Below are 21,582 nucleotides of genomic sequence, written 5' to 3'. Positions count from 1 at the left end.
CTAACCCCGAGTGATACTGTCTGCCCAAACAGCTCCTGCAGGAGAGTGGGTATGGCTCATCCTGCCACACATCCCCTACACAAGGATTCCTCCAATCAACACCACTGCAAAGGGGAAAGACCACTTCTGCTTCCCTTCACATAGAAGCACGTATATAGAGCACACAAAACACACTTCTTGGTGATAGTAGCACCTTTCTGAACTCCAGAAGAGGCATTTAATCTGTGTGCTTGCTCCAGTCACCTCTGGCTGAAGATGGGGGAGTGGGCTGAACTGAATTTGGGCATTTGCTGTTTCTCTCCCAAAACAAGAGATAGTGGCCAGATTATAATAAATGGAGGAAAACAGGTATACATCCTTTGGACATGGGAATTGTGGACCTCCTTAAAAAGGAGAATTTATGAATGCAAAGAGAAAACTTGCTTCAAACAAATAAACAAATCAGTTTCAGACAGTATTTTAAAACCCTGACAGGTGACAAAATAAAACCCAACCAAACTTTCATGTACCCACACCATACATAGGACAGCAGCTGCTCATGGACTTATGTCAATAAAAGTCACACAGCTTAGGCTGCAAAACTAGTCTTCTGAGAAAGCTCACACTTTGCCTTTCAAAACCTTTCCACAAAAGCAGAAGAAACTTGTCTATCCCAACAACATTATTAGCTCTACTTCGAGTTTTTTCCCCAACCCATCTGCTTTTTGAAAGTGAATTCCTTGAGGGCAAAGTACTGGAGATAGAACCTGTTTAAACTGTATACAAGATGCTGAAGCTTCAAGTTTCCTTTTTTGGATTGAGTGTCAAGGACACTAACAGTGTGAGCACAGGCAGAAAGCTGCTGGCATTTCCCAGCTGTTCCACAGCAGCTGTTCTTGGGCACCTTTATAAAGAAATCTCTTCAATATAACAGAACTTCTCACTCAAGGAGCTACGCCGTACCATGAACAAGGGGATGAGGTTTTTTCTTAATTTTGCATAAGGAAATGGCAGTTTAAAAGCCCAGTTTTAGGGGGCTGCAGCAGCATGGCATCACACTCATCCTTCAAGGAAGACAAATAGCTGGTTCACAGCAGGTAGAGGGGAAGCTCTCAGGTCCAGAGCCACCATGAACACACCTTGTCAGAACTGTCCTGCCTGACTTGTCTCCTCTGACTACAGGGGCACATGGCACTAGTCCTAGTCCAGCCACTGCCTGGTACAGCTGAATATTAAGATAAACAAGGTGTTGGAAAATTACAGCTTTTGGTACCTACATTGGTAGATGTGGAGGAAGGATTCACAGAGCCTGCTAGTAAATATAGGCTCGGGAAGGTCTCGGAAATACTGCTTCACCATATCTGCCACATCAAATGCTGACTGCCCTTCGTAACAGACGTTGTTGGGGTTGGTTTCATTCATTTCTCTTAAAGACAGAATCCTGGATTTAACACCAGATTTTCGGAACAGGCCAACCTATGGGTAAAAGAAATTATTAGAGACAAGGAGAGGAGTCAACGGGAATCAAACTTCTGACAAATAAATGATCCTTCATCTTCCTTGTGGTAGCAAATATCCTGTGATGGCAGGGGGATATAACACCAAAATACTTTTGTATCATTAGAAGCTGTATGGATATTTCCCTGAGGCAAACCATGCCTGATGCCCACAGAACCAGCTGTGACATAACAATTTTCATGTTTGTTTGTTTTTTAATTAATGCAAAATTACTAATTTTGCCTTTTAAAATCACTACTACTGGCATCTGTCTATTTCCTTGGGCAGGCTGTGTTTACACATGGCAACTCTGAGTTTCAAATTCACCAGTGTGTGTCCACCAAACACAAATGTACATCGAGTGCTGGCTCCCACAAACTGACTGTGAGATCCACCAGACTCCTTGTCACAGCTGATACATCTGATACATCTGATACATCTAATCCATCCACAGGCTGGCAAAGGGCAGATGCCATTTGAAGAGAAATTAGGATTTTATTTTTAATATGATTGTCAATTCAGACAAAAGTGAGATTTAGGAGTTTCCCATGAGCTCGACCCCACCAAAGCTTCTGCTGACAGTTTTACTTTGTGCCACTGCGACAATATTTAGACACTTTGGTTTATTTTTATGACCTGAGTGGATACCATAACCTCAAAATGAAACACACTTGCATTGTCACTTCACAGAACTCACACACTGTTGCACTTTGGTGTGATATTAAACACCTAGACAATGGAAAAGCATAGGAAAAAAGTCCTCTCTTGAAATAGTATGTCCCAAGTCACAGGGCCTTCAATTTCTGCAGCTATGCTATAGAAATACCACATGCAGCACACACTTCCACTGCCACCTCCACTTAGGGGATAAATACCCAGCTGAGACCCAGAAAAAGTTGTTACAGGCACTGCTGTAATGTTTCCTCTCTGCTTAGCGGTGCATTTCAAGCTGAAACAAGATTAATTTTCACATTAGCTCTGGCACTGTCAGCAGCCGCAGAACAGAGGGAACAATGACATTGTCTGGCAGATTTGTCTCCTCAGGGAGCAGAGATGTGACACCTCCCCAGGCAGAGACAGCCTGACTGCAAGAGAACTCACTGCAGAGGGTTTCAGTGAGGCAGGGCACGGAAATACACTACAGGGCTACAGGTATTCCCAGAAGGAATCAGCACAGGTATTTCCTCCCAGGCTACCTGCTCAGTCCTACACCTTTCTGCCTGTTCAGAGCCTTGTGGGGCAAGAAAGGACTCTACCTTCACAAAAGGCAGAGTCTGGTTCCCTGGAGCAGATCTGTTCATGGCTCAGAGCTGCTCTGGGCTGCCTTCAGTTCCTACCTGGTCAAGAAAGTGGCTTCTCAGATAGTCCAGGGCTTGCAGGATGCCGTTGGGCAGGGGGTGGCTTGTTCGCTGCACGTTCAGAAGTAAAGGAACTCCAAACACATTTTTGTCCTTGTAGTCTGAGGCTTTTGGTTTTTTAATGAACTTTGGTATCGTCCTGGAAACAAAAACCAGCACAAGGACCTCATTAGGTGTCCAGCACATTCTACCCGCTGCTTTACACTCATCAGAAGGGTTTGGCTGTACCTTGTCTCAGCCCCAAATTCTGCCACGTACCTGTGCACACAGCATCAGGAGGGAGAGAAAATCAGCAAAGGCAATTACAGGGACGACTCCCTCAGTTCATTGCTGAAATTAACTTTAATAAAGCATCCTCATGGGAAATACATTCCATCCCTTTAGGGCACAGCAGGGCTTTTTTCAATCTTTCTGTATTCCATTTCCCTATCCCAAAATGCTGACTGACGTATGCAAATCCTCTGTGTGTCTGACTTTGTCACTGGTTTAGTTCAATGAGACACTCAGTGCTGAAGGGCTGGATTCTCAGTCCAGCCAGCTCTCACCTCAGGTCCCACAGTCCCTGCAAAGGACCACTGACAAAGCCCTGCAACCAGGCAAATGTAAAGAAAAACAGTAATGTGCTTTAGAATCAGTAACAGCATGACCACCAGGGAGGGCCCAAAATGCGGCCCACAGCAGAGGAAATCCCGGAGCCATGGAAATAACCATGAAGCTGCCAGCAATTTAATAGGATGAAATTCTTCAACTTGAATGTGTATAGGCAGACAAGGAAATTCACATGTTTAGGCCAAATCCTCTCTTTCCAGCTCAGGTTGCTTTAATATTAGACAACTTACCAGTTCCAGCCCTGCTTACTGGAAGGGGAATATCTGTCCATTAAAGCCGTGAGTTTCAATAAGGCCAGTTTTTGTGTGCGGGCCAGCTGGGCAGCTGACTGGCCATCAGTCTGGAGGGAAAGGCTTTCCAAGCTCATGCTCTCTTCCACAGACCAGTGTTGCTTCCCATGCCTACGGGATAAATATTGTTTAATCTTAATACCATTTCCATTATCTCTATTTTCTGCCTGCATTTGTGAAGCACCTAAAACTCTAAATGACCTGCAGTTAGCTGCACTTCCCATCCAGGAAATCCTCTGGCAATAAAAACACTTTCCCTGACTCCAAATGTCTGAGTGCTCGTGCAGGTTCTAAGGGTGCTGCTGTCAGCAGAGGTCAGATGTTGGTACCAGAGTGCCTCTGGAGCAGTACCTGCCTCCAGTGCCCGTGGAGCAGACCCTGCTGCCTAGGACACACTTGGAAATACTTCGTTCTGGCAAAGCAATCCTATTTTGAGTGAACAGAATCAAATGCAAACCCAAGGATGGCTGACCTGTTGGTGTTTTCAGAGTCTGTGATGTATGTCAGGTCTGCAGAACCAATCTCCTTGCCCAGGACACAGCTGCTCTCTCCCTCAGCGTCCCCTGCTGTCTTATCTTCTGAGCCCCCTTTTTCAAGAGAGCTTTCCTTAGGGGAGGGTGGATACAAAGAGGTCAAGTCACTGGCAAAGTCAGAATCCACATCATCTGAGAACTTCTCTGTCCACTGATCAACCAACTTTTTGAGACCATTGACATCTGCTATGACACTGTTCAATTCTGCAAAAACATCATCGTCACCAACTTGTGCTGCCTCCAGATTCTCCAGGTCCACGTTGGGCATGTTGTCATACACACTCAGCCTGTTGTCTCTCCCCGACAGGGGACTCCTGGAGGCTTTGGGGTCCTTAGAACCACTTCTGCTCCGGCTCCTCTGGCACCCATGGAAGCTCCCAGTTCTCCAGTTGACAGAAGAGCTGTCTGCTGAAGACACGGAGCTGTCTGTAAGTACTGTGGGGAAAGTGCCGGGTTTATGGCCTTGTGGTATGTGAAACATCTGGTTCTTTTGCAACGTCGTGTCATTTTTTAGGTTTTGCTGAGACAGATCATTCCCCAGCAAGAGCTTGCTGGAGTCCACGTGCTCTGCACACGTTCCACTTCCTTCACAGGGGCTGCCTGGTTTTATAACAGGGCTTGGAGTGCTCCCTGTGCTGCTATGTGCAGACTGATTGCTGCTATTGCAGCTGCGGGGAGAAAAGGAAGAATTGTTCTTTGTTCGGATGCCAGAGAGGTCAGAAATATTTACACAGTTCAGCATCTTCATCTTTTCTTCATTAAGTCCTTCCAGAAGAACAGGTTCACTTATGATGGGTTTGGCCTTTGGCTGGCCACTCCTTAAGTTGCAGCTCCTTAAGTGCAGCTTCTCCATTTTCTTTAGAAGACTCTTCCTCTTCTTAGATGGTGATTTATCCAAAAGCTTCTCCTCACTGGTGATATTTAAAAATTCACTGGGGGGAGGAGAACAACTAAAAGCAGAGTCCAGCGAAGGCACCTTAACTGAGGAACATCTTGAGGAACTCGTGCTGGTTTCCACATCTTCAAAAGGTTTTGGGGAGTTACCAATGTCACTGTCAGCACTGCTGGTGCTGTGAATTGAGGACACATCCTGCTTCTCACCATGATCCAGCAAGACAGTGTCCTCGTTGTTGATGATCTTCAGTGTTGGACTGCCTGGGGTGGAGGCACCAGCACCTTCCTGTGCTGGAAAAGCTGCCAGGCTCTCGATGCGAGACCACCGCTGGCTGCACCTCTCGTAAGTCCATCTGTTACTTATGGCACAAGGCTCATCATCTTCAGAGTCATTGCTCTTAGAAGGAGGAAAAAAAAACCATAAACGGTTCAAGGGCAAAGTTTGGCAAATTTTAAATTACAAAAAATGAATTTAACATAAAAAGGAGATGTAAGTTTTCTGCCAGCCTCCAAAACCCCCAAGACCATCCTATGGAAATGTGACCATTCAGTCACCATTCAGTGTGCCCTGAGTTAGTTGAAAAACATGCTGACAAATGACTCCCAAGCATGCTGACAAATCTGGGAAAGGTGACAGATTTGATCTAAGGGTGAAAAATCCTGGTTTGTGGCAAATCCAAAGGTTTTGAAAGATAATTGTGTTGGGTTTACACAGCCTTTCCTGAAGCCAAACAAATCAAACACTCTCACACTTCTGTGTCCAAAACTCACCCATTATCCAGTAAAGGAGTGTTTAGCTGTGGGACTGTGGCAGCATAAGTATCTGTGGCACTCTTTTGGAGCCTCAGCCTGCCCTGTCACCTGCCCCAGGTGCCCCCTTTGCTGTATTGTCCCTATTCCAAGGGAACTCAGGGACAGCAGAATGTTAAGAGAGATGGGAGCTGCCTTTCTCTTCTCTCTGGGCTCTACTGTCCCATTTTTCTCTAACGACAGAGCAGAACTTTCCAAAAACCAGACATTTTTCCAGAAGATGGCATTATTTTCTTGCTAGTCCTGCAGTTAATCCATGGTACCTCAGAGGCTTTGCAGACCTGGTGTTGCCCAGCCAAGCTGTGGCTCCCACTCTGATTTAGCTGCAGCACTTTTTGTGGGAGAGCATGAAGGCACAGCACAGTTAAAACCTCCCCAGCTTCTACTGCCTGAACATTTGGGTTGACCATTTAATTTCTTTGTTTTGTCAGTAAGTTCACAGTAAGAGTGAACTTTCAGCACTCAAATAAGGTGGGAAAATACTTAGCAAAGCAATAATAAGATGGGGCTTTGGGTCAACTATTGGACAGTAGTGTGTGTTGAATCAAATTTTAAAAGTGTTTCAAAAGCCACTCCAATCTACCTTACAAAGTTTCAAACATTACGTAGTTTCAATCTCCATCCCTACATTTTTCAACATAAAATGCAAAAAAGAGCTTTGCAGGATGGAATAAAATAGAAAGAGAAGTTCAGAAATTGCCAATCCTTCATGCACCTTTTTAACCCAGGTTTTTGATGCAGTACCTAAACACATCTTTAATGAGAACAGGAACTCCATGTTACAAACATACCCGTTTCCTATCACGGCTTATTTCCACTTTCATTGATGCATACTTGTTCAATGTGTTCAACCTTCTGGGGTATGAGAAAAAACACAGGAGTTTTAAATTTCAACTCGTTTATTTCTTGAAAACAAACATGCACCAAACTAGTTGTGATCTTCCACAAAGGAGTGTTCATTATTGGTGCCAAAGACTGACATTCTGTTAGAGGCTCCTATACATTGGTCCCCAAAACCAGCACCAATAGCAAACCCATGATGTTCACACTTCCAGTTCTGCCACCTTGAAACTAGAGAAGACAACCATCATCAATCATTTAATTTAACAATCATATTATTAGCTTTATTTATTCTGAAAATCTTCATATTGGTTTAAGATTTTGAAAATAAATGAAACTGTGTGGGCCTCTTGAAAAAAAATTCAAAAATCAAGGCATTAACCTGTATCCCTGGAAGGACTTTATTATCAATTTAATTAAAGCTTGTGGAATCAATTAGGTTCCAAACTAAAGTCAATCACTTAATTGTCAAAGAATTGGTGGCATCAACAGGAGGCACACTGAGAGTCTCCAAGGAGCACTCAGGACAGAAGTCATAATAAGAAACAAAATATCCCCAGAGTTCTCCAGTGTCTGCTGTGCTTTGGAGATGTGCATGTGAACAACTCCTCTTGGTGCTCTGCTACAGGCAGAATTCAGATTCACATGACCTGACAGGACAGAAAAGCAACAGAGCACTTTGCCACGAGAGGAACTTTCCAGTCCCCTGAGTGTTAGAAGTCACAATTTCTGCTACAGAAACTCTGCTACACAATCTCATGAGGAGAAAGCTTCAGTAACTGCTGTACCAAGTGAAGCAGAAGCCTCACACAATCCTGGCACTCTTCCATGGGGAAATTCCAAAAGGCCATGAATCTGCCTTGGCACTGACAATTCACTCGTGTGTTCTCAACAGCTGTGGCAAAGCAATAACTTCAAATCAATACCTTTGCTTCTCACTCAAAAAATATTCAGGAAAACTGAACAGATCTCATACAGATATTTTTTTTCTGTCTATCTGCTGGAACAGAAGTTGGAGGAAATTCCTGCACTCTGTCAGACGTGATCCTAGAGAGCAGCCTGACACTGCTTATTTTTTATCAGCTTGCAGATATTTCACATTACAAAAAAAAGAGATTTAATGCTCAGTTTAACATCCCTGAGAGCTTGTCTGAAGAAGAAGTGCAGACACATGCTTACTTTACCTTTGAATTCCTAAAACAACCAACTTCATGGGTACTACACTATATGTTTAAGTGATTTCTTTCAGTCACAGCATTGGTGACTTTGTTAGTCTCTGACAAAAACAAAGGCAAGAAAAGATGAATGACAAATAACTGTGGGGCCTGGGGGTATTAAAGATGATTCATAATTAATGTTTACCTGAAGAGTGATTCAATCGCATCTCCATCTAAAAATTCATGATCTCTCCTTACAGTTTTTACATCAATGGGAAACTGCATATCTGTGAACAAAGAAGTTGAATCTGAAGTCTGAGTTGTAATTGCAAAATATTTCTATTTTGCAACTTATTTATCACAAGTGAAACAAAACTAACTCTATTTCTATAGCTGTACATTCATGCAAACATCCTTCCAGTAAGTGTGGATCAGTTCCTCAGAGCAAGTGGGAGAATAAATGCAGTGATCTGCTTGCTGCTATTATTACAGGTGGACAAGCACTTGTGCATTTGCAGGAGCTTGCAGTGACCAAGTGCCCTAGACAAGAAACACAAAATAACTTTTAGATTTGCTTTGGTTCTCTGCACCTTCTGCAGTGTAAAACTGGGATAATTTTCCATGCGCCTTCGCCATGGTGAGGTGCAATGCAGCACCTGACATCCACTCTGAGCTGCAGTGAGCCTGACACATCATGCTGGGTTGGAAGCTGAAGAGTTCAATGTTTCTGCTCCTGAGATTTAGCCTCACAGATGAGGGAACCACTGAGGTCCATCTGTATTTTCTTAGCCTATTTTATAAGCTTAATTTTCCTAGCCAGGTCAGTACACTGCATAAGCAGCAAGGTAGTGAAGAGGATTCATTTCCCAGAAGCATGGCAATGCACATTTCCAACAAACAGCTTAGAGAATAAAATCTGCTCTAGTCAGACAGGAAGCATTTCCAGGGACAGCAGGTTTCATAAAATACAGCTTTCAAATCCAGCTCTAGGGCTTGACTTCAAATTTTCAATTTTGCAGTGACCTGGGGAGGTGGGAGCAGTTAATGTTGTTCTTTTAACTGTAGTTCTTTGATAAAATCTTTCTTGAAAATAAATTAGCTTTCGTTTCTTTCAATGTTTGTAACAATAAACATAGTTTAAAGAAGAACAGTTTAAAGGTATATGCACAAATGTGGCCTGAAAAATTACACAAGTTCTCAGCAAATCCTCCCCCCCCACAAGAAATAAGCACTCCTTGTAGTTTCAACAACATGAAAACATGCTGAAATTTCATTTTTTGACTGGCTAGCTGCTGCTGAGTATTTCCTCTAAACACTTATGATTGCAAGATGATTTTTCCAACATTCTTTTTCAAAACACCAATAAAGCAACCTCACTGAGACCACAGGCTGGAGAGTCTCAGAGGAGCTTTGGTTGCATTAGTGGTTGGAAACATCACTTCCAGCACTCCAAGAAAAAAATCCTGAAAAAATTATAAGCAATTAAAAATAACAAAAGCAGAAATTTGACTGAGTTACAGTCTAACAATAGTAAAAGAAAACCAGAGAAGATTTAGTCCTTTATAGAATTCTATTGAGTCCCTGCTGAGATGTCCCTTCTGCAGTAAAACACACCAGGTCACTTTTTCTATAAGTTTGCATGAAGATACAACAGAATTTGGAAGTGCTTCCATCAAAAGTGTCAGGTTCTGAAATATATTATTTATGTGAACAATTCCATTTGAATTCAGTGTCAGCTGCTTGACAAGTCTTTGTGATCATACCTTCAAACAGCTGAGCATACTGGGGAAATCCAGCAGCTCTCAGCCAGTCGCAGGCTTCTCTGGCTTCAATTTCTGCAATGAGAACACACAGTTGTTCATGGACAGTGCTCACCAGAGTCAGTGCTTTTACAGGGTAAGCTAACTTCTCCTTGTGTGTTAATATTTTGTTTGGATACTGCTAAAAAGGAATAAACCCTTGTATCCAATGCACTCCCATGCACATAGCTCTGCAGTAGTCACTCCACCATAGGACAGATAAGCAAATCCAAGAGAGAACAGATATGAGCACATAGTTGGGATGTCACATGTTGGTGTAAATCAGCTACCCCTGAGCTGGGGGCAATGGGGCATCTGCTCCAAGCCGAAAGGAGTCACCAGAGCAGGGTGTAGGACACACATCTGTGCCCTCACACAGCAAAGCCCATTCGTGCATTCCAGTGCCGAGAGATGGTGATAAGACACAAACAAACCCTATAAATAAACTTAAAATGCTCTCACAACTTTAATAACACTGGACACGGCCTAAGCATTCCCAGAACAAGAGTTCTCAGGAGTACCTGTTGCTAGGGTCTATCAATATTTATTTCCTTGCCAACTACCTACGCAACTTGGCAGCCTCTGCAGCACCGCAGATGTCGAGAGCTAACTGCTCACTCTGTCACAACTGGTAAAGGCCTGTGGCCAGTACTGGAACATTCCCACAGCAGCAGAGCAGAGCACAGCCTCACGGAATCACAGAACACCAGATTCCTCAAAAACACCAGCAGGTCAATCCTAGAAATGTCTGGGTCTGTGGAAGAGGAGAGGATTCCCACATCCACCTGGTGTGAGTCTGCGCTCACCCCAGCTCATGGTACAACACACACCAACCTAAGGCAAAGACTTCTTTGAAAGGAACATTTTTGAGCTACCTTAAAATCAAGCATGCTCAGTAGAGAGAAATGTTTTTAAAGCACCTTGAAGTGTAGCATGATAGGCCAGAGGAACAGAGCTGTTTCTTAAAACTATTGTCTTTACACGTAATACACTCACAGATTAGGATTCCAAGGCACGTCTCATACATACCTGCTCAAATTCACTGCTTGCTTTGCTCAGACTTCTCAGTTGTAAGTCATCAGTGCAAAAGACTGAAGACACAAAAAACATCACACAACTTCCATCATTTTATTATTCTACTTTTAAATGTTATATTTTTTCCATTGTCACTTGATCAAATTGGACAATGCCATTCTAACAGAAGCTTCCCCGCACAAAACTGTATGGCTTTTTCATCTGAGAAAGAAGTGATACCAAAGGAACACAAGGACGTTTTTACACAAAACAGATGCATGATTTTTTTTCTTTTTTCACACTGCAGAACAGAAACTAGTTTCTTCTACAGTAGCCCATATACACTATGCCTATATTTATTGCTATACTTAGTGCCATAATTTATCATAATCTTTACCACAACACAGCATTTACTGAATACCAAGAGAGGAGTCAAAAAAAGACAAGCATTTTACTCAGAGAGCAAAAAAAGGAAAGAAAAGTTATTTGTAGAAAAGAGCCAGGAAGATGACCAGTCTAACACCAAGTCTTCACAAAGAAAAGCTGATTTTCAGTTAGAAAAAACCAGTAGATTCACTCAGCCACCTCAACTGTGGAGAAACTGTAGCTGTCCTCATTCCAGACCTCAGCCTGGTCAGCCAGAGCCTGTGCACAACAATCCTGAGCTCAGACAGGGATTGTGTAGGGGCTGAAGCTTCCCCAGCTCCCAACATATTAAAAGTAGAATTCTATTTTTAGACCAAACTAAGCCATGAACAGTGATGCAAAAAGAACAGAAAAACACGGCAGAAAAATATTTTGCACCTAGTGAGGATGTTTTCAATGAATATGACTGAAAAGACAATGGCATTGTCTCATTTCAAAGTGGGCTCTTCCATAGAACAAGGATGGAGGAACTGGGGGAATTTTCTTTAGTGGTGTAAATCTTCAGGCCTTTCAACCCACCTTTGCACAATCATAGGGCATGTTTGGGTTAGATATCAGGAACAAATTATTCCTTGTGAGGGTGAGGAGTGACCCAGAGCACAGATGACCCAGAGAAGCTGTGGATGCCCCATCCCTGGGAGTGTCCAAGGCCAGGTTGGACAGGGCTTGGAGCACCCTGGGCTAGACAAGAGGGTGGCAACTTTTTAACACCTTTTGGGTGTTATCTGCACAACTGAAATAGCAGAGCAACCTAAACGCGTTGCCTCCCTCTCCTGAACTGATTTCATAATTAAGCAGATTAAAAAAAAAACCTGCAAAGCTTAATATTCCTAGATTGGAGGCTGCCAGCACCTTTTCCAAGCCAAGCCAGATATTCCCCCGTAGGCTACGGGTGGTAGGTTACTACCAGATGTTTATGAGAAACAACACAGAGTGCCCAGCCTGTGCCACCCTTCGGCTGTACCGTGTTGCACAGGTATGTTCTGTGCTGAAGGCTCAGTGCCCCTGCAGACGGCACTGAGTCCTGGCTGTGCCCCAGCCTGCCTGTCCCAGCACCACACCCACCCTCCAGGCTGTCCCCAGTGCATCCTGGAGCCCCAGTACCTCCATCAGAGGGGCTGTGACACCTCTCTGGCAGCCACTTGGGCTGGAAAACTGTGTGTCCCTTTCTGAGCACTGTCCTGTTTGCAGACTGCAGGACCTACACCCTGCAGGTACTTACAAACCAGGTGCTGCAGCGTGTAGTGAATCCCTGTCAGAATGAACATCAATGTGAACAGGATTGTTTGCAATAAAGAAAAGACATCTGTGCTGAGATTTGGGCATTGTCCCTGAGATGTTTTCCTCACAAGAAGCAGCTCTTTCCTAACAACGAGGCAGAGGCAGCGACTGAAACCAGTGACAGCTCTGCATCAAACATGCCAGTCAGCCTCACCATGAGGTGATCCCAAACTTCAACTAAAGAAGACTGTCCAACTTTACTTTAAGTTTTTTAATACTCTAAATAAAATGGGAGGATATCAATTTCTTCTTGAAAGCATCAGCACAGTGAACGTTGCTGCCAGGATTCAGGGTGACTTTCAGTAGCTGCTAAAGCAGAAGACTTCTTCATTTCCCCAACTGCGAGCTCCCACCCGTCCTCACCGACACCCCGAGCCTATGCCAGCAGGTCCTGCAGCCAAACTGGTAGGAAATGAGGCACTCTTTGTTTGGCAGGATGAGATTTGTGAAGTTTTCACTTTCTGAATTGGCTACCACATGTTCTGATAAGTTCCAGTGGCAGGCCAAGGGCAGTGGTGGGTACATGCAGGGACAGATGTGGGGACATGCAGCTGCCTGCCCAGGCCATGGAGCTTGGCCTGGTGGGAAACCTTTACCTAAATGTATTGCTTTTCACAGAGGTGTCTCATTGTAGGTCTATTTCAAAGCAATTTTTAAGAGATTTTTAAAACCAATGGAAGATGCATTACTTTTACTTCTATCTCCATCCAAAATAGCTTTCTGGTTTCAACAGGTAGGAATCACATGGCGATCAGGACTTCATTAATTAAAGGCATTATTGTTTAAGTCTGAATGCCTTCCAAAGCTATGGCAGGAAGAAGAACAGTTGGAGATGTTTTCTTGCTGTTTGCAGCACTCCTGCATTAGTTACTGCAGGACCTTCCTTGTCCCCTTTCCTGCAGGATGCAAGTGTGGTGCTTGTGCCAAAGAAAGGATTTCTAACACAGCCAGCACAGAGCCATGCCTGTGCAGACAGGAGAACAGAACAGAGGGTAGCACTGACTCCTCACTTTGACTGCACATTGCACCACTCTGGAACAAAACAGAAAAAGAATTTTGCTCTTTCCCAACCTCTGTCATTATAGAGGAAGATATTTTTTTTTCTTTAAACAGCAATAATCCTCGACAGCCACAGACAAGCAGACAAGCACAGGGTCCCCACCTCAGAACCTGCTTGCTGTGCCACAGCAGGGCCAAGTGCTCCTCACGGGGAAATGCTGTTGCCTCCTCTCATCGCTGACAATCCCAGCCTGCCATCCCCCTCAGCCTCTGCAGAACTGGAGCCAACAGGCCCCGTGCACCCTTGGCAGCCTCATGTCAAACTGCCACACATTGTTCCTACAGCTCAGAGCCGTGGGCTGGGAACTGGCAGCTCCTTTACACACTGACTTAGATCCTGTCATTCCTGCTTGTGCTAACAGTGGTGGAAGTGACAAGAGGTTTTCAGATTCCATTTGAAGATCAAATTATGAGTTTCCCATTGCATCTTTCTGGTTTGTGCATCTTCCCAGGGCTATAAAAATTGATGTAACTTCCCTGTGACTTACAGCTGCTAATGAGGCATTTCATTTTATACACACCCTGTGAAAAATGCATTTGCTGTGCTAAAACTCTGATTTCTAGAAGACATTCAGAACTGCATTTTACCTGTGACAGGATTTTTAACAACTGCTTTTATTTACATTATATCCTCTTACTTAAAAAGAGAGCTGGAACATGATGTCTACTCCATGCTGAAGGCTCAAACACAATGCTTTCAAAGCAGGGTGTTTGCACTGACCAAGATAAGCAGTCAGGGACTTGTAAAACTGTCAAACTTTCCAAAAGCTTAGATGGATCATAAATAAGTGGTCATGTTTATTCTGTTTTCCCTTGTGCAATTCAAAATATCAAAGCTTAATTGTACTTTACTAACCCACTTGAGGAAGAGGGGGGAAAAAAGAGATTATAACTTGGAATTTAGCCAGGATAATTTAGGCTCCATGCAGATAGCGAACATAAATGTCTGGAAAATGAAAAGGCCAAGATATTTGTCCTTTCATTCCTACTTTACTATCATGCTGGTGTTTTGGAACTGCAGCCAACTCTTCAGTTATCACAGCTGGGAGCTGCAATGTATCCCAGAACTTTGTGGCAACCTTAATTGCATCTTTATCCAGCTCCTTGGCATCAGCTCCCAGGCTGATTACTAGGACTCCCAAGCTGATAGCAAGGTCTTTTCTCAGGTCCTTGTCATTTGCCTCCCCTGTTGGTTTCTGGGACCCAGACAAGTTTAAAGGCATTTTTTTTGCAGACCACATTAACTCGCTTGTCAGTGCTGGCTGATCTTTTAATTGCTTCTATGTACGTTAGAGAAGGTAGTGTTTGCTCTACAGGAATTTCAAGGGGCTCAAGGAAAGTAGGTACCTGAGTCACATCAACTTTAGGAGAAACAGAGTGTAACTCTCTAATTTCTAATCCACACTGGAAAATCCTTATCCAGGTAAGTGGTGTGAGACAGGGGATTTATCTCCCTGCAATCTAATCCCAGATATGTTGCTTCTCTGTGCTTCAGTCCTGCTGGCTGCAAAGTGGGAACAGATCCCACATTTCTCTGACGCAGAAGCTCTTTATGGATATTTCTTCACAGGACCCTTGTACATGATTGAGAAACACTTGATGCAAGATTCCTGGGAGGAATTGTAGCAGGCAGGGTACTGCTTGCTGCCACTAGTGCCAATAGCAATAAACCTGTAGCACAGGAGTATCAAACCCCAAAACAAGAGACTTGTCTGTGCTCTTTCATTGCATAGCACTGAGTTTTCTTTAATTATACAAAATACCAACAACACCACAGTGTGTGGTACAGGTTCAGCCTACATGTAAGGGAGTATTTAACCCGGCAGAGACTGTCCAGTAAGCGGTTATATCTAAAACCAAAATGGTTTATTAGCCGTGCGAAGCCTGTGCTGTGCTGAGCCTGCTGAGCCCAGGGCAGTGGACACTGTTTCACTGGGTCACTCTACCCTGATGGAACTTGTTGATATTCAAAGATAGGCAACCAAGTCAGACATTCTACCCAGAACTTGCCAAGTGCATCCAACAAGTCAGTAAAAGCTACTGGAAGAACATGATCCAAAGTGCTGACAGCCTGAGAGCTGCTGCCACACTAACAAAGCAGTGGTAGGAAACAGCAGCACCCACCGGATCCTCACCTGGGGATGTCATCTGCCCCAGCACACATTAGACCCTCATCCAGAGATGTCATCTGCTGCAGCACCCCTACTGATCCTCACCCAGAGGTGTCATCTGCTGCAGCACCCACTGGATCCTCACCCAGAGGTGTCATCTGCCACAGCACCCTCTGGATCCTCACCTGGGGCTGTCATCTGCCACAGCATCCACTAGACCCTCACTCAGAGGTGTCATCTGCCACAGCACCCTCTGGATCATCACCTAGAGCTGTCATCTGCCCCAGCACCCACCGGATCCTCACCTGGGGATGTCATCTGCCCCAGCACCTACCGGATCCTCACCTGGGGATGTCATCTGCCCCAGCACCCACCGGATCCTCACCTGGGGATGTCATCTGCCCCAGCACCTACCGGATCCTCACCTGGGGATGTCATCTGCCGCACACCGCGGTCGCGCCGGCCGCAGCAGCCGCTCGGCTGGGGGGGAACCTCCCTTCCCGGACCACCCCCGCTGGCCCAGCCCGGCCCGTGCCAGCCCCGCCCCGCCCCGGCCCGGGAACAGCCCCGGGACAGCCCCGCTCCGTGCCCCGCCCGGTCCGGCTCCGTGCCCGCCGCTCCCGTGCCGCGGGAGGGATGTCCCAGATACCTGCCCGTACCTGGCACTGTCCCTGCCCGTACCTGGCACTGTCCCTGCCCGTCCCTGGCTGTGTCCCTCTGTCCCTGGCTGTGTCCCTGCCCGTCCCTGGCTGGGTCCCTCCCCGTCCCTGGCTGTCCCTGCCCGTCCCTGCCCGTCCCTGGCTGTGTCCCTCTGTCCCTGCCCGTGTCCCTGCCCGTCCCTGGCTGTCCCTGCCCGTTCCTGGCCCTTCAGAGCCGCTCTCCCGCCCCATCGCTCCGGACTCGCTCTCAGGAAGGAGTACCAGAAGGCAAATCGACGCCCCCCTGGCGCCGTTGCTGGCTTACCTCAATGTTTTAAAGTTGTGCCAATGTCATTCCTCACATTTTTACAGAATTAGCTACTTTTTCATTTCCCCCCCTCCTTCCTAACAAATACCCAGAACAGTGCAGCCTCTACCCTGCACACCAGCATGGACTGAGGCTGCATCCCGCAAAGGAGATGCTGTGCCCAGCAGCACAGATGGAAGGAGCAGAGTGGATTCATCCCTAAAACCGACCTCTCATTCCTGCTGCCGAGTGTGACCCAGCCTCACCATGGTTTGCAGTGTTGTTTTGCAGTGAGGTCCCTCACCACTGTAGTTTTCGTGGATCAGACAGAACCTGAACTTTTATTTTGCTTTTATGGACTTAGTCTGGACTAAAAAGAGTTTGTGGTCTGCAAAATTCACATGCAGTTGAACAGTGAGTCTGGGTGCTAAAATGATATTAGCATGTTTGCAACCTCTGCAACAGACTCGACTTCTTTGCATTTGCTGCTGTAATTTGCTTTCTTCTTTTAATGATGCAGTACAAAAGCCAATAAAAAACCATGATCAGTCTTTGCAGCCTTGACAGGTACAGAGTGGCATGTAGGCTGGTCTCAGATGAACATATCAGAAGTTCAAAATTATTTCCCTAAAAGTTTACTTTAAATCCCTAATAATTTTATATCTGCTGGACTGTCAGGCATTACAGTTCAATAGGGCAGATGGAAGGGTGGGATGCTGTGTTAATTTACAGAGGTTGAAAGATAATTCAGACTAAGAACCACTCCAGTAAACCAGACCAGGCTCGAAATTTCTGTACAACAACTTCTTGCAGTGTTTAGGCTCTTACAGGTTGGTGCCTAAAACACAGCAGGAAAAATAAGAACTTGAATGAAGTGGATAAGCAAAATAATTTTAATTAAAATAAGAATTTTTATAGATGAAGTAATCTTCTTTTTCCCAGTCTCATTTAGGAACATTATACCCTAATGAAGTTATAATTTATGGGTGTGTTTCATTATCATAGTTTTCTGCATAACAACCAAATGCAAAATTTGCACAGACCTATGATTTATTTTTGTGCAATAGCTTCCTAAATGGACAATTTGTATGGCACAATGAAAAAGATAATAGATATTGGCACTGGGTGACCCAATACAAAAGAAATCAGGGTAATGTGATATGTGGCATTAGCTCTGATTACCTAAGAAAATGCTTTTTGCCAGACCCACCCAAAGCCATATAAAAAGTACACACCCTGCTCTGATTAAATTTGTAGCAATGTGCTTGGATTAGGGAGACAGAATGTATCTTTTAAATCTTGGGATAACATCACTAGATAGACTGCTCCCATCCCATAGAAATGCTCCAACTAGAGCATGCAGTTTCTCTTTCCCTCCCATTTTCCTTTGGGCATTTTCCATGAGATGAGAGTGCAGAACCCTAAAATGCTCATTTTCTTTCTCTTTAACAGTAAACTACCATCGAACTTCTTAGTGTTGAGTGGGTTACCAAGCAAGAAAAGGCCCAAAGAAAATTTTAGGGGTGAAATCCTTCAGTGCCACAGAGCATTCAGTGAAGAATTTCTGAAGGCTTCTCAGGAAGGAATCACTTTTCTCCACTTTGATAATTTTATCTGTCTTGTAGGGCAATGAACCCAGGGAATCCTGGCATCTGCCTCTCATTGAGCAGGTTCAGCCCTCACACAGGAAGCTTACAAACTGGAATAAGGGTGTCTGGAATAAGGATGTCTCAGGTTCAGAAGGGCATCTGGGTATTTCACAGTGTCAAACCCTCCATATTCAGCTACCTGGCTGATGACTTGTGGGACTGCTGGTGGAGGTTCCCAAGCCAGAGGGAAAGATGACAAGCAAACGTTTCCTGCTCAGCTGGGCTTTTCAGTTCCCAGCTCTGCAGCTCACCAAGAACCACTCAATACCTTGGGCTTATTAAAGCCTCAAAGCTTATGCCACAGTTTGGGTCTGATGCCTGCAAAATGGGATCTTCTTCCCCAAATAGTCATTGTTGCTTGATTTGCTCCTTTCTGGAACCATTTACCCTTGCTGAAGATCTCCAGAACCTTTCTGCTGGGTTTGACTCCAAGCTTTGACCAAACCCCTGAGTGCAGTCAGCACATGCAGGGATTCTGCACACAGCAGCTCCAAACCAGTCACAGTCCACCTTGCTCAAATGTGTGAAAGACAATCCCAGAGTGGGTCATTTTAAACAACTTCCTCAGGCACTCATGACCACAGTTAACTGTTTTTAGCAATGAGCCTGCTGCTGCTAAATCACTCATTAAGGTAACCAAAGCTCTGCAGAGCCCCCAAGTTCCCAAAGTTATTTCAGACAGGCACTGTGCCAAGCAGTGGAGTCACTTCCCATTAAAGCCAAACTCCTTGCATGTTTTAATTCCTGGCACTGGAATATTTCCCATACATTTACCAGAGATCATCTCACTCCTTTCTTCCCCTCTCTCCCTTTTACCACCTCCCTCAACACTTTTCATGAATCAAAGCTGAGAGAAATTTAATTTCTAACTTTCTCTTGGTACGATCCCAAAGTAATTGTTTTCTATTTTCTTCTCTGATGATCCTGAGGTAACATAGGAGATCAAGGAATCTAACTTCAGATATGACTATACTGGGAGGCATCAAGAAAGATATTTCTATGGAAACAAGTTGTTCAGAGAAAAGCCACATGATTAATTAACAAGTTAGGCCATTTGGGAGGAAAAATGCAGAACAAAACAAAGGCAATACATTAAGACATTTAAAATAAGGGAATGTTAAAGGTGGTGGGGATTAACTGTCAGTTAGAAAAAAAATAATTAATAAACTCCCTGGAAAAGGATTTAAAATTGAAAATAATTAGATGAAATTAAGAAAAATAAGACAGGTTAACAAAACCAAAAATTCTGAGAAGGAAATCCATTGGTTGAAAACTATTTTTCCATGAAAAAAGACTGAAACTTTATCATCTGTGATGCAAGGCCGGTTAGACAAACTGCACATACGTGTATTGCAGAGAGAAAGATGTACATGCAGAAACCTGGACTTGTCACAATTTTTCTTCTCTAGTCTCAAGAATAAGCTGAATAAAGTCTTTAACCTTTTTTAAAAAGAGGAAAATAATGTTGTTAAATATAGACTCTTGGATATGCTGAAGTGCTGCTGAGGTGAAGACAAAGCATTAACCCATCATATTATAGATGTAGCATCTTGTTATCACTCTGCTCTTCCTGCCAGAAGCCATCTGTGTAAGAACTGAAGTATGAGAAAATAAGCACATTCAGTGGTCCCCTGAAATTAACAGCAGGTTTTTCCCCCGAAATTCAAGATAAAATGGTTTGGCTCCAAGTCATTCAAAAAGCTCTTGGATTACAGGAAGCTCATTCTCATGGTTTGTCCCTCTGTAGTCATTCAAAACCATTTAGTCCTGATTTTCCGGTCTTCACCATCAAAATCTTAAAACATGATTAAAAACTTTCAAATGGTTTTCATGTTATTTTCTTCACCTCCCAATGAACTTTGCTTGGCTGCTTTCACTGGGGCATTCTAGCAAAACCTGCAGTAGATAAAACATTATCTCTTATCCAAGCTTACTTTCAGAGACCTGAACTCTAGAAAATGCTGCTATGGATTTGGGTCTCTAACAGGATCAGGCAATCATTAATTCTAATTTTTATATCTTCCTTTCTAAACTCAACCTTCAATAAAAAGGTCACAACAACCCAAAATATTAGGGAATGTACTTCTTACCTATTCTAGAAATCCCTGCAAAATAAAAGCCAGGGAGAATTCTCATTCTAATACTAGATAATAGAACTGAGAATCAAAGACAAAGCCTTTTTTAAAATGGAAAGGTAAAATGTCCTTTTTATTCCTGTATCCCTTAGAAGTTGGTCCCTTAATATGGCTGTTTGCCTGCTCCTGTGGTAATCACAACTACTCCACGTTGTTAGGAAACGAAATATTGTGGAATTATTGATCCTGGAAAACAACACAGTGTTGCCTGATCCAGCAGGTGTCAGTGACTTGATTTGATCTTCCCTCTGTTAAATTCCAGTGCACTGATTTCCATTAAAATTGTGTAATTCTCATTAGAGCAGGTCAAATCTCAAGCTGGAATTTAGCCTTTGCCTTCTGTTGTTAAAAGTCAAGCATTTTTTAAAGAGGAAAATACTATGTTATCAATACGAATTCCAGGGATTTTCTCAGGACTTTTAGGGTTAGACTAAACAAATTGAAGAATTCTTACAGAACTAGTGAAGTTCTTAAAATGTGAGAATGTAGCAACAAAACCACAGCTTCTTGTTTCATGGATTCACCGAGAACATTTAACTTGAAAAAGCTCAGGAGAAATGTGTGCACGGAGTTGGAAATTTATGTCAAACCCTCCTGCCTGGGAGCAGAATACAGAGGAGTTTAACTGCCTAGTGCAGGGAAAGGTACCCAGAGTGAAATCACAGCTCTGACCCCCTGCCAGCTGAGAAAAACGAGCAGAGTAAGCACTTTGATTTTCTCAATCACTTCACTCCTTCTCCTATCTCAAGAGCCACTTAAAAGCAAAGGTGACATTGAAGGCAGAGCCACCGACCCTTCTGAAGTCTCTACATGAAAGCATTAACCTGCAGAGCCTTGGCCAAGGTGCTTGAGGAACAGAGCAGAATCTGTTCCTCAAGCAGACCTTGCTGAGGAAGGAAAGCCCTCGATCAATAACACAGCCTTGGAGGCTTGGTTTCAGTTCTTTCTTCGAAAATGTAGTCAATGCTTTGGAGGAATATAACTGGATTGATAGCATACTGCAAAAGAAGTTCAAGTTGAAGTCAACATCTAACTGCTGAGGCTTAAAAAAACTGTTCTGCTGAAAAAACAAGACTGTTGCTTGTAATCTTTGCCTACTCCCAGTAAAGTATAGTCTCTAAAAGGTTTTGCCATCTCTGTTATTAAAATGCATTTCTAGAATCATAAGAGAACTTGGGCTTGGTTAAGTTGCACCC

General features: G+C 43.9%; 1 protein-coding gene across 10 annotated transcripts in view; it reads right to left on the bottom strand.

Moving 5' to 3' along the window:
• The window catches only part of LOC146431121 (rho GTPase-activating protein 7-like), a 52,003-nt gene that overhangs the window by 10,904 nt on the left and 19,517 nt on the right, over nt 1–21,582 (bottom strand). For 3 of the 10 annotated variants that reach the window (XR_014854858.1, XR_014854865.1, XM_085073427.1), the window contains exons 1-8: nt 16,083–16,212; nt 9,731–9,802; nt 8,173–8,254; nt 6,762–6,825; nt 4,206–5,557; nt 3,674–3,844; nt 2,814–2,973; nt 1,257–1,455 (exon numbers count right to left, since the gene is read on the bottom strand). Coding sequence is in view for 2 of the 10 variants with exons in the window: in XM_085073427.1 (XP_084929553.1) it covers nt 1,257–1,455; nt 2,814–2,973; nt 3,674–3,844; nt 4,206–5,557; nt 6,762–6,825; nt 8,173–8,254; nt 9,731–9,802; nt 16,083–16,095 (2,113 nt within the window). In the remaining 8 variants the exon portion in view is untranslated. Of the gene's footprint in view, nt 1–1,256; nt 1,456–2,813; nt 2,974–3,673; nt 3,845–4,205; nt 5,558–6,761; nt 6,826–8,172; nt 8,255–9,730; nt 9,803–10,795; nt 10,858–15,681; nt 15,700–16,082; nt 16,219–21,582 lie in introns of those variants that run through there. The other 7 variants (XR_014854859.1, XM_085073428.1, XR_014854861.1 and 4 more) reach the window with 6 other exon arrangements.

The sequence above is a fragment of the Lichenostomus cassidix genome, chromosome 13, assembly GCF_008360975.1.
Source record: "Lichenostomus cassidix isolate B80296 chromosome 13, HeHo_3.0, whole genome shotgun sequence".
Taxonomy (NCBI): Eukaryota; Metazoa; Chordata; class Aves; order Passeriformes; family Meliphagidae; genus Lichenostomus; species Lichenostomus cassidix.
This window is presented reverse-complemented; position numbering and strand designations above follow the sequence as displayed.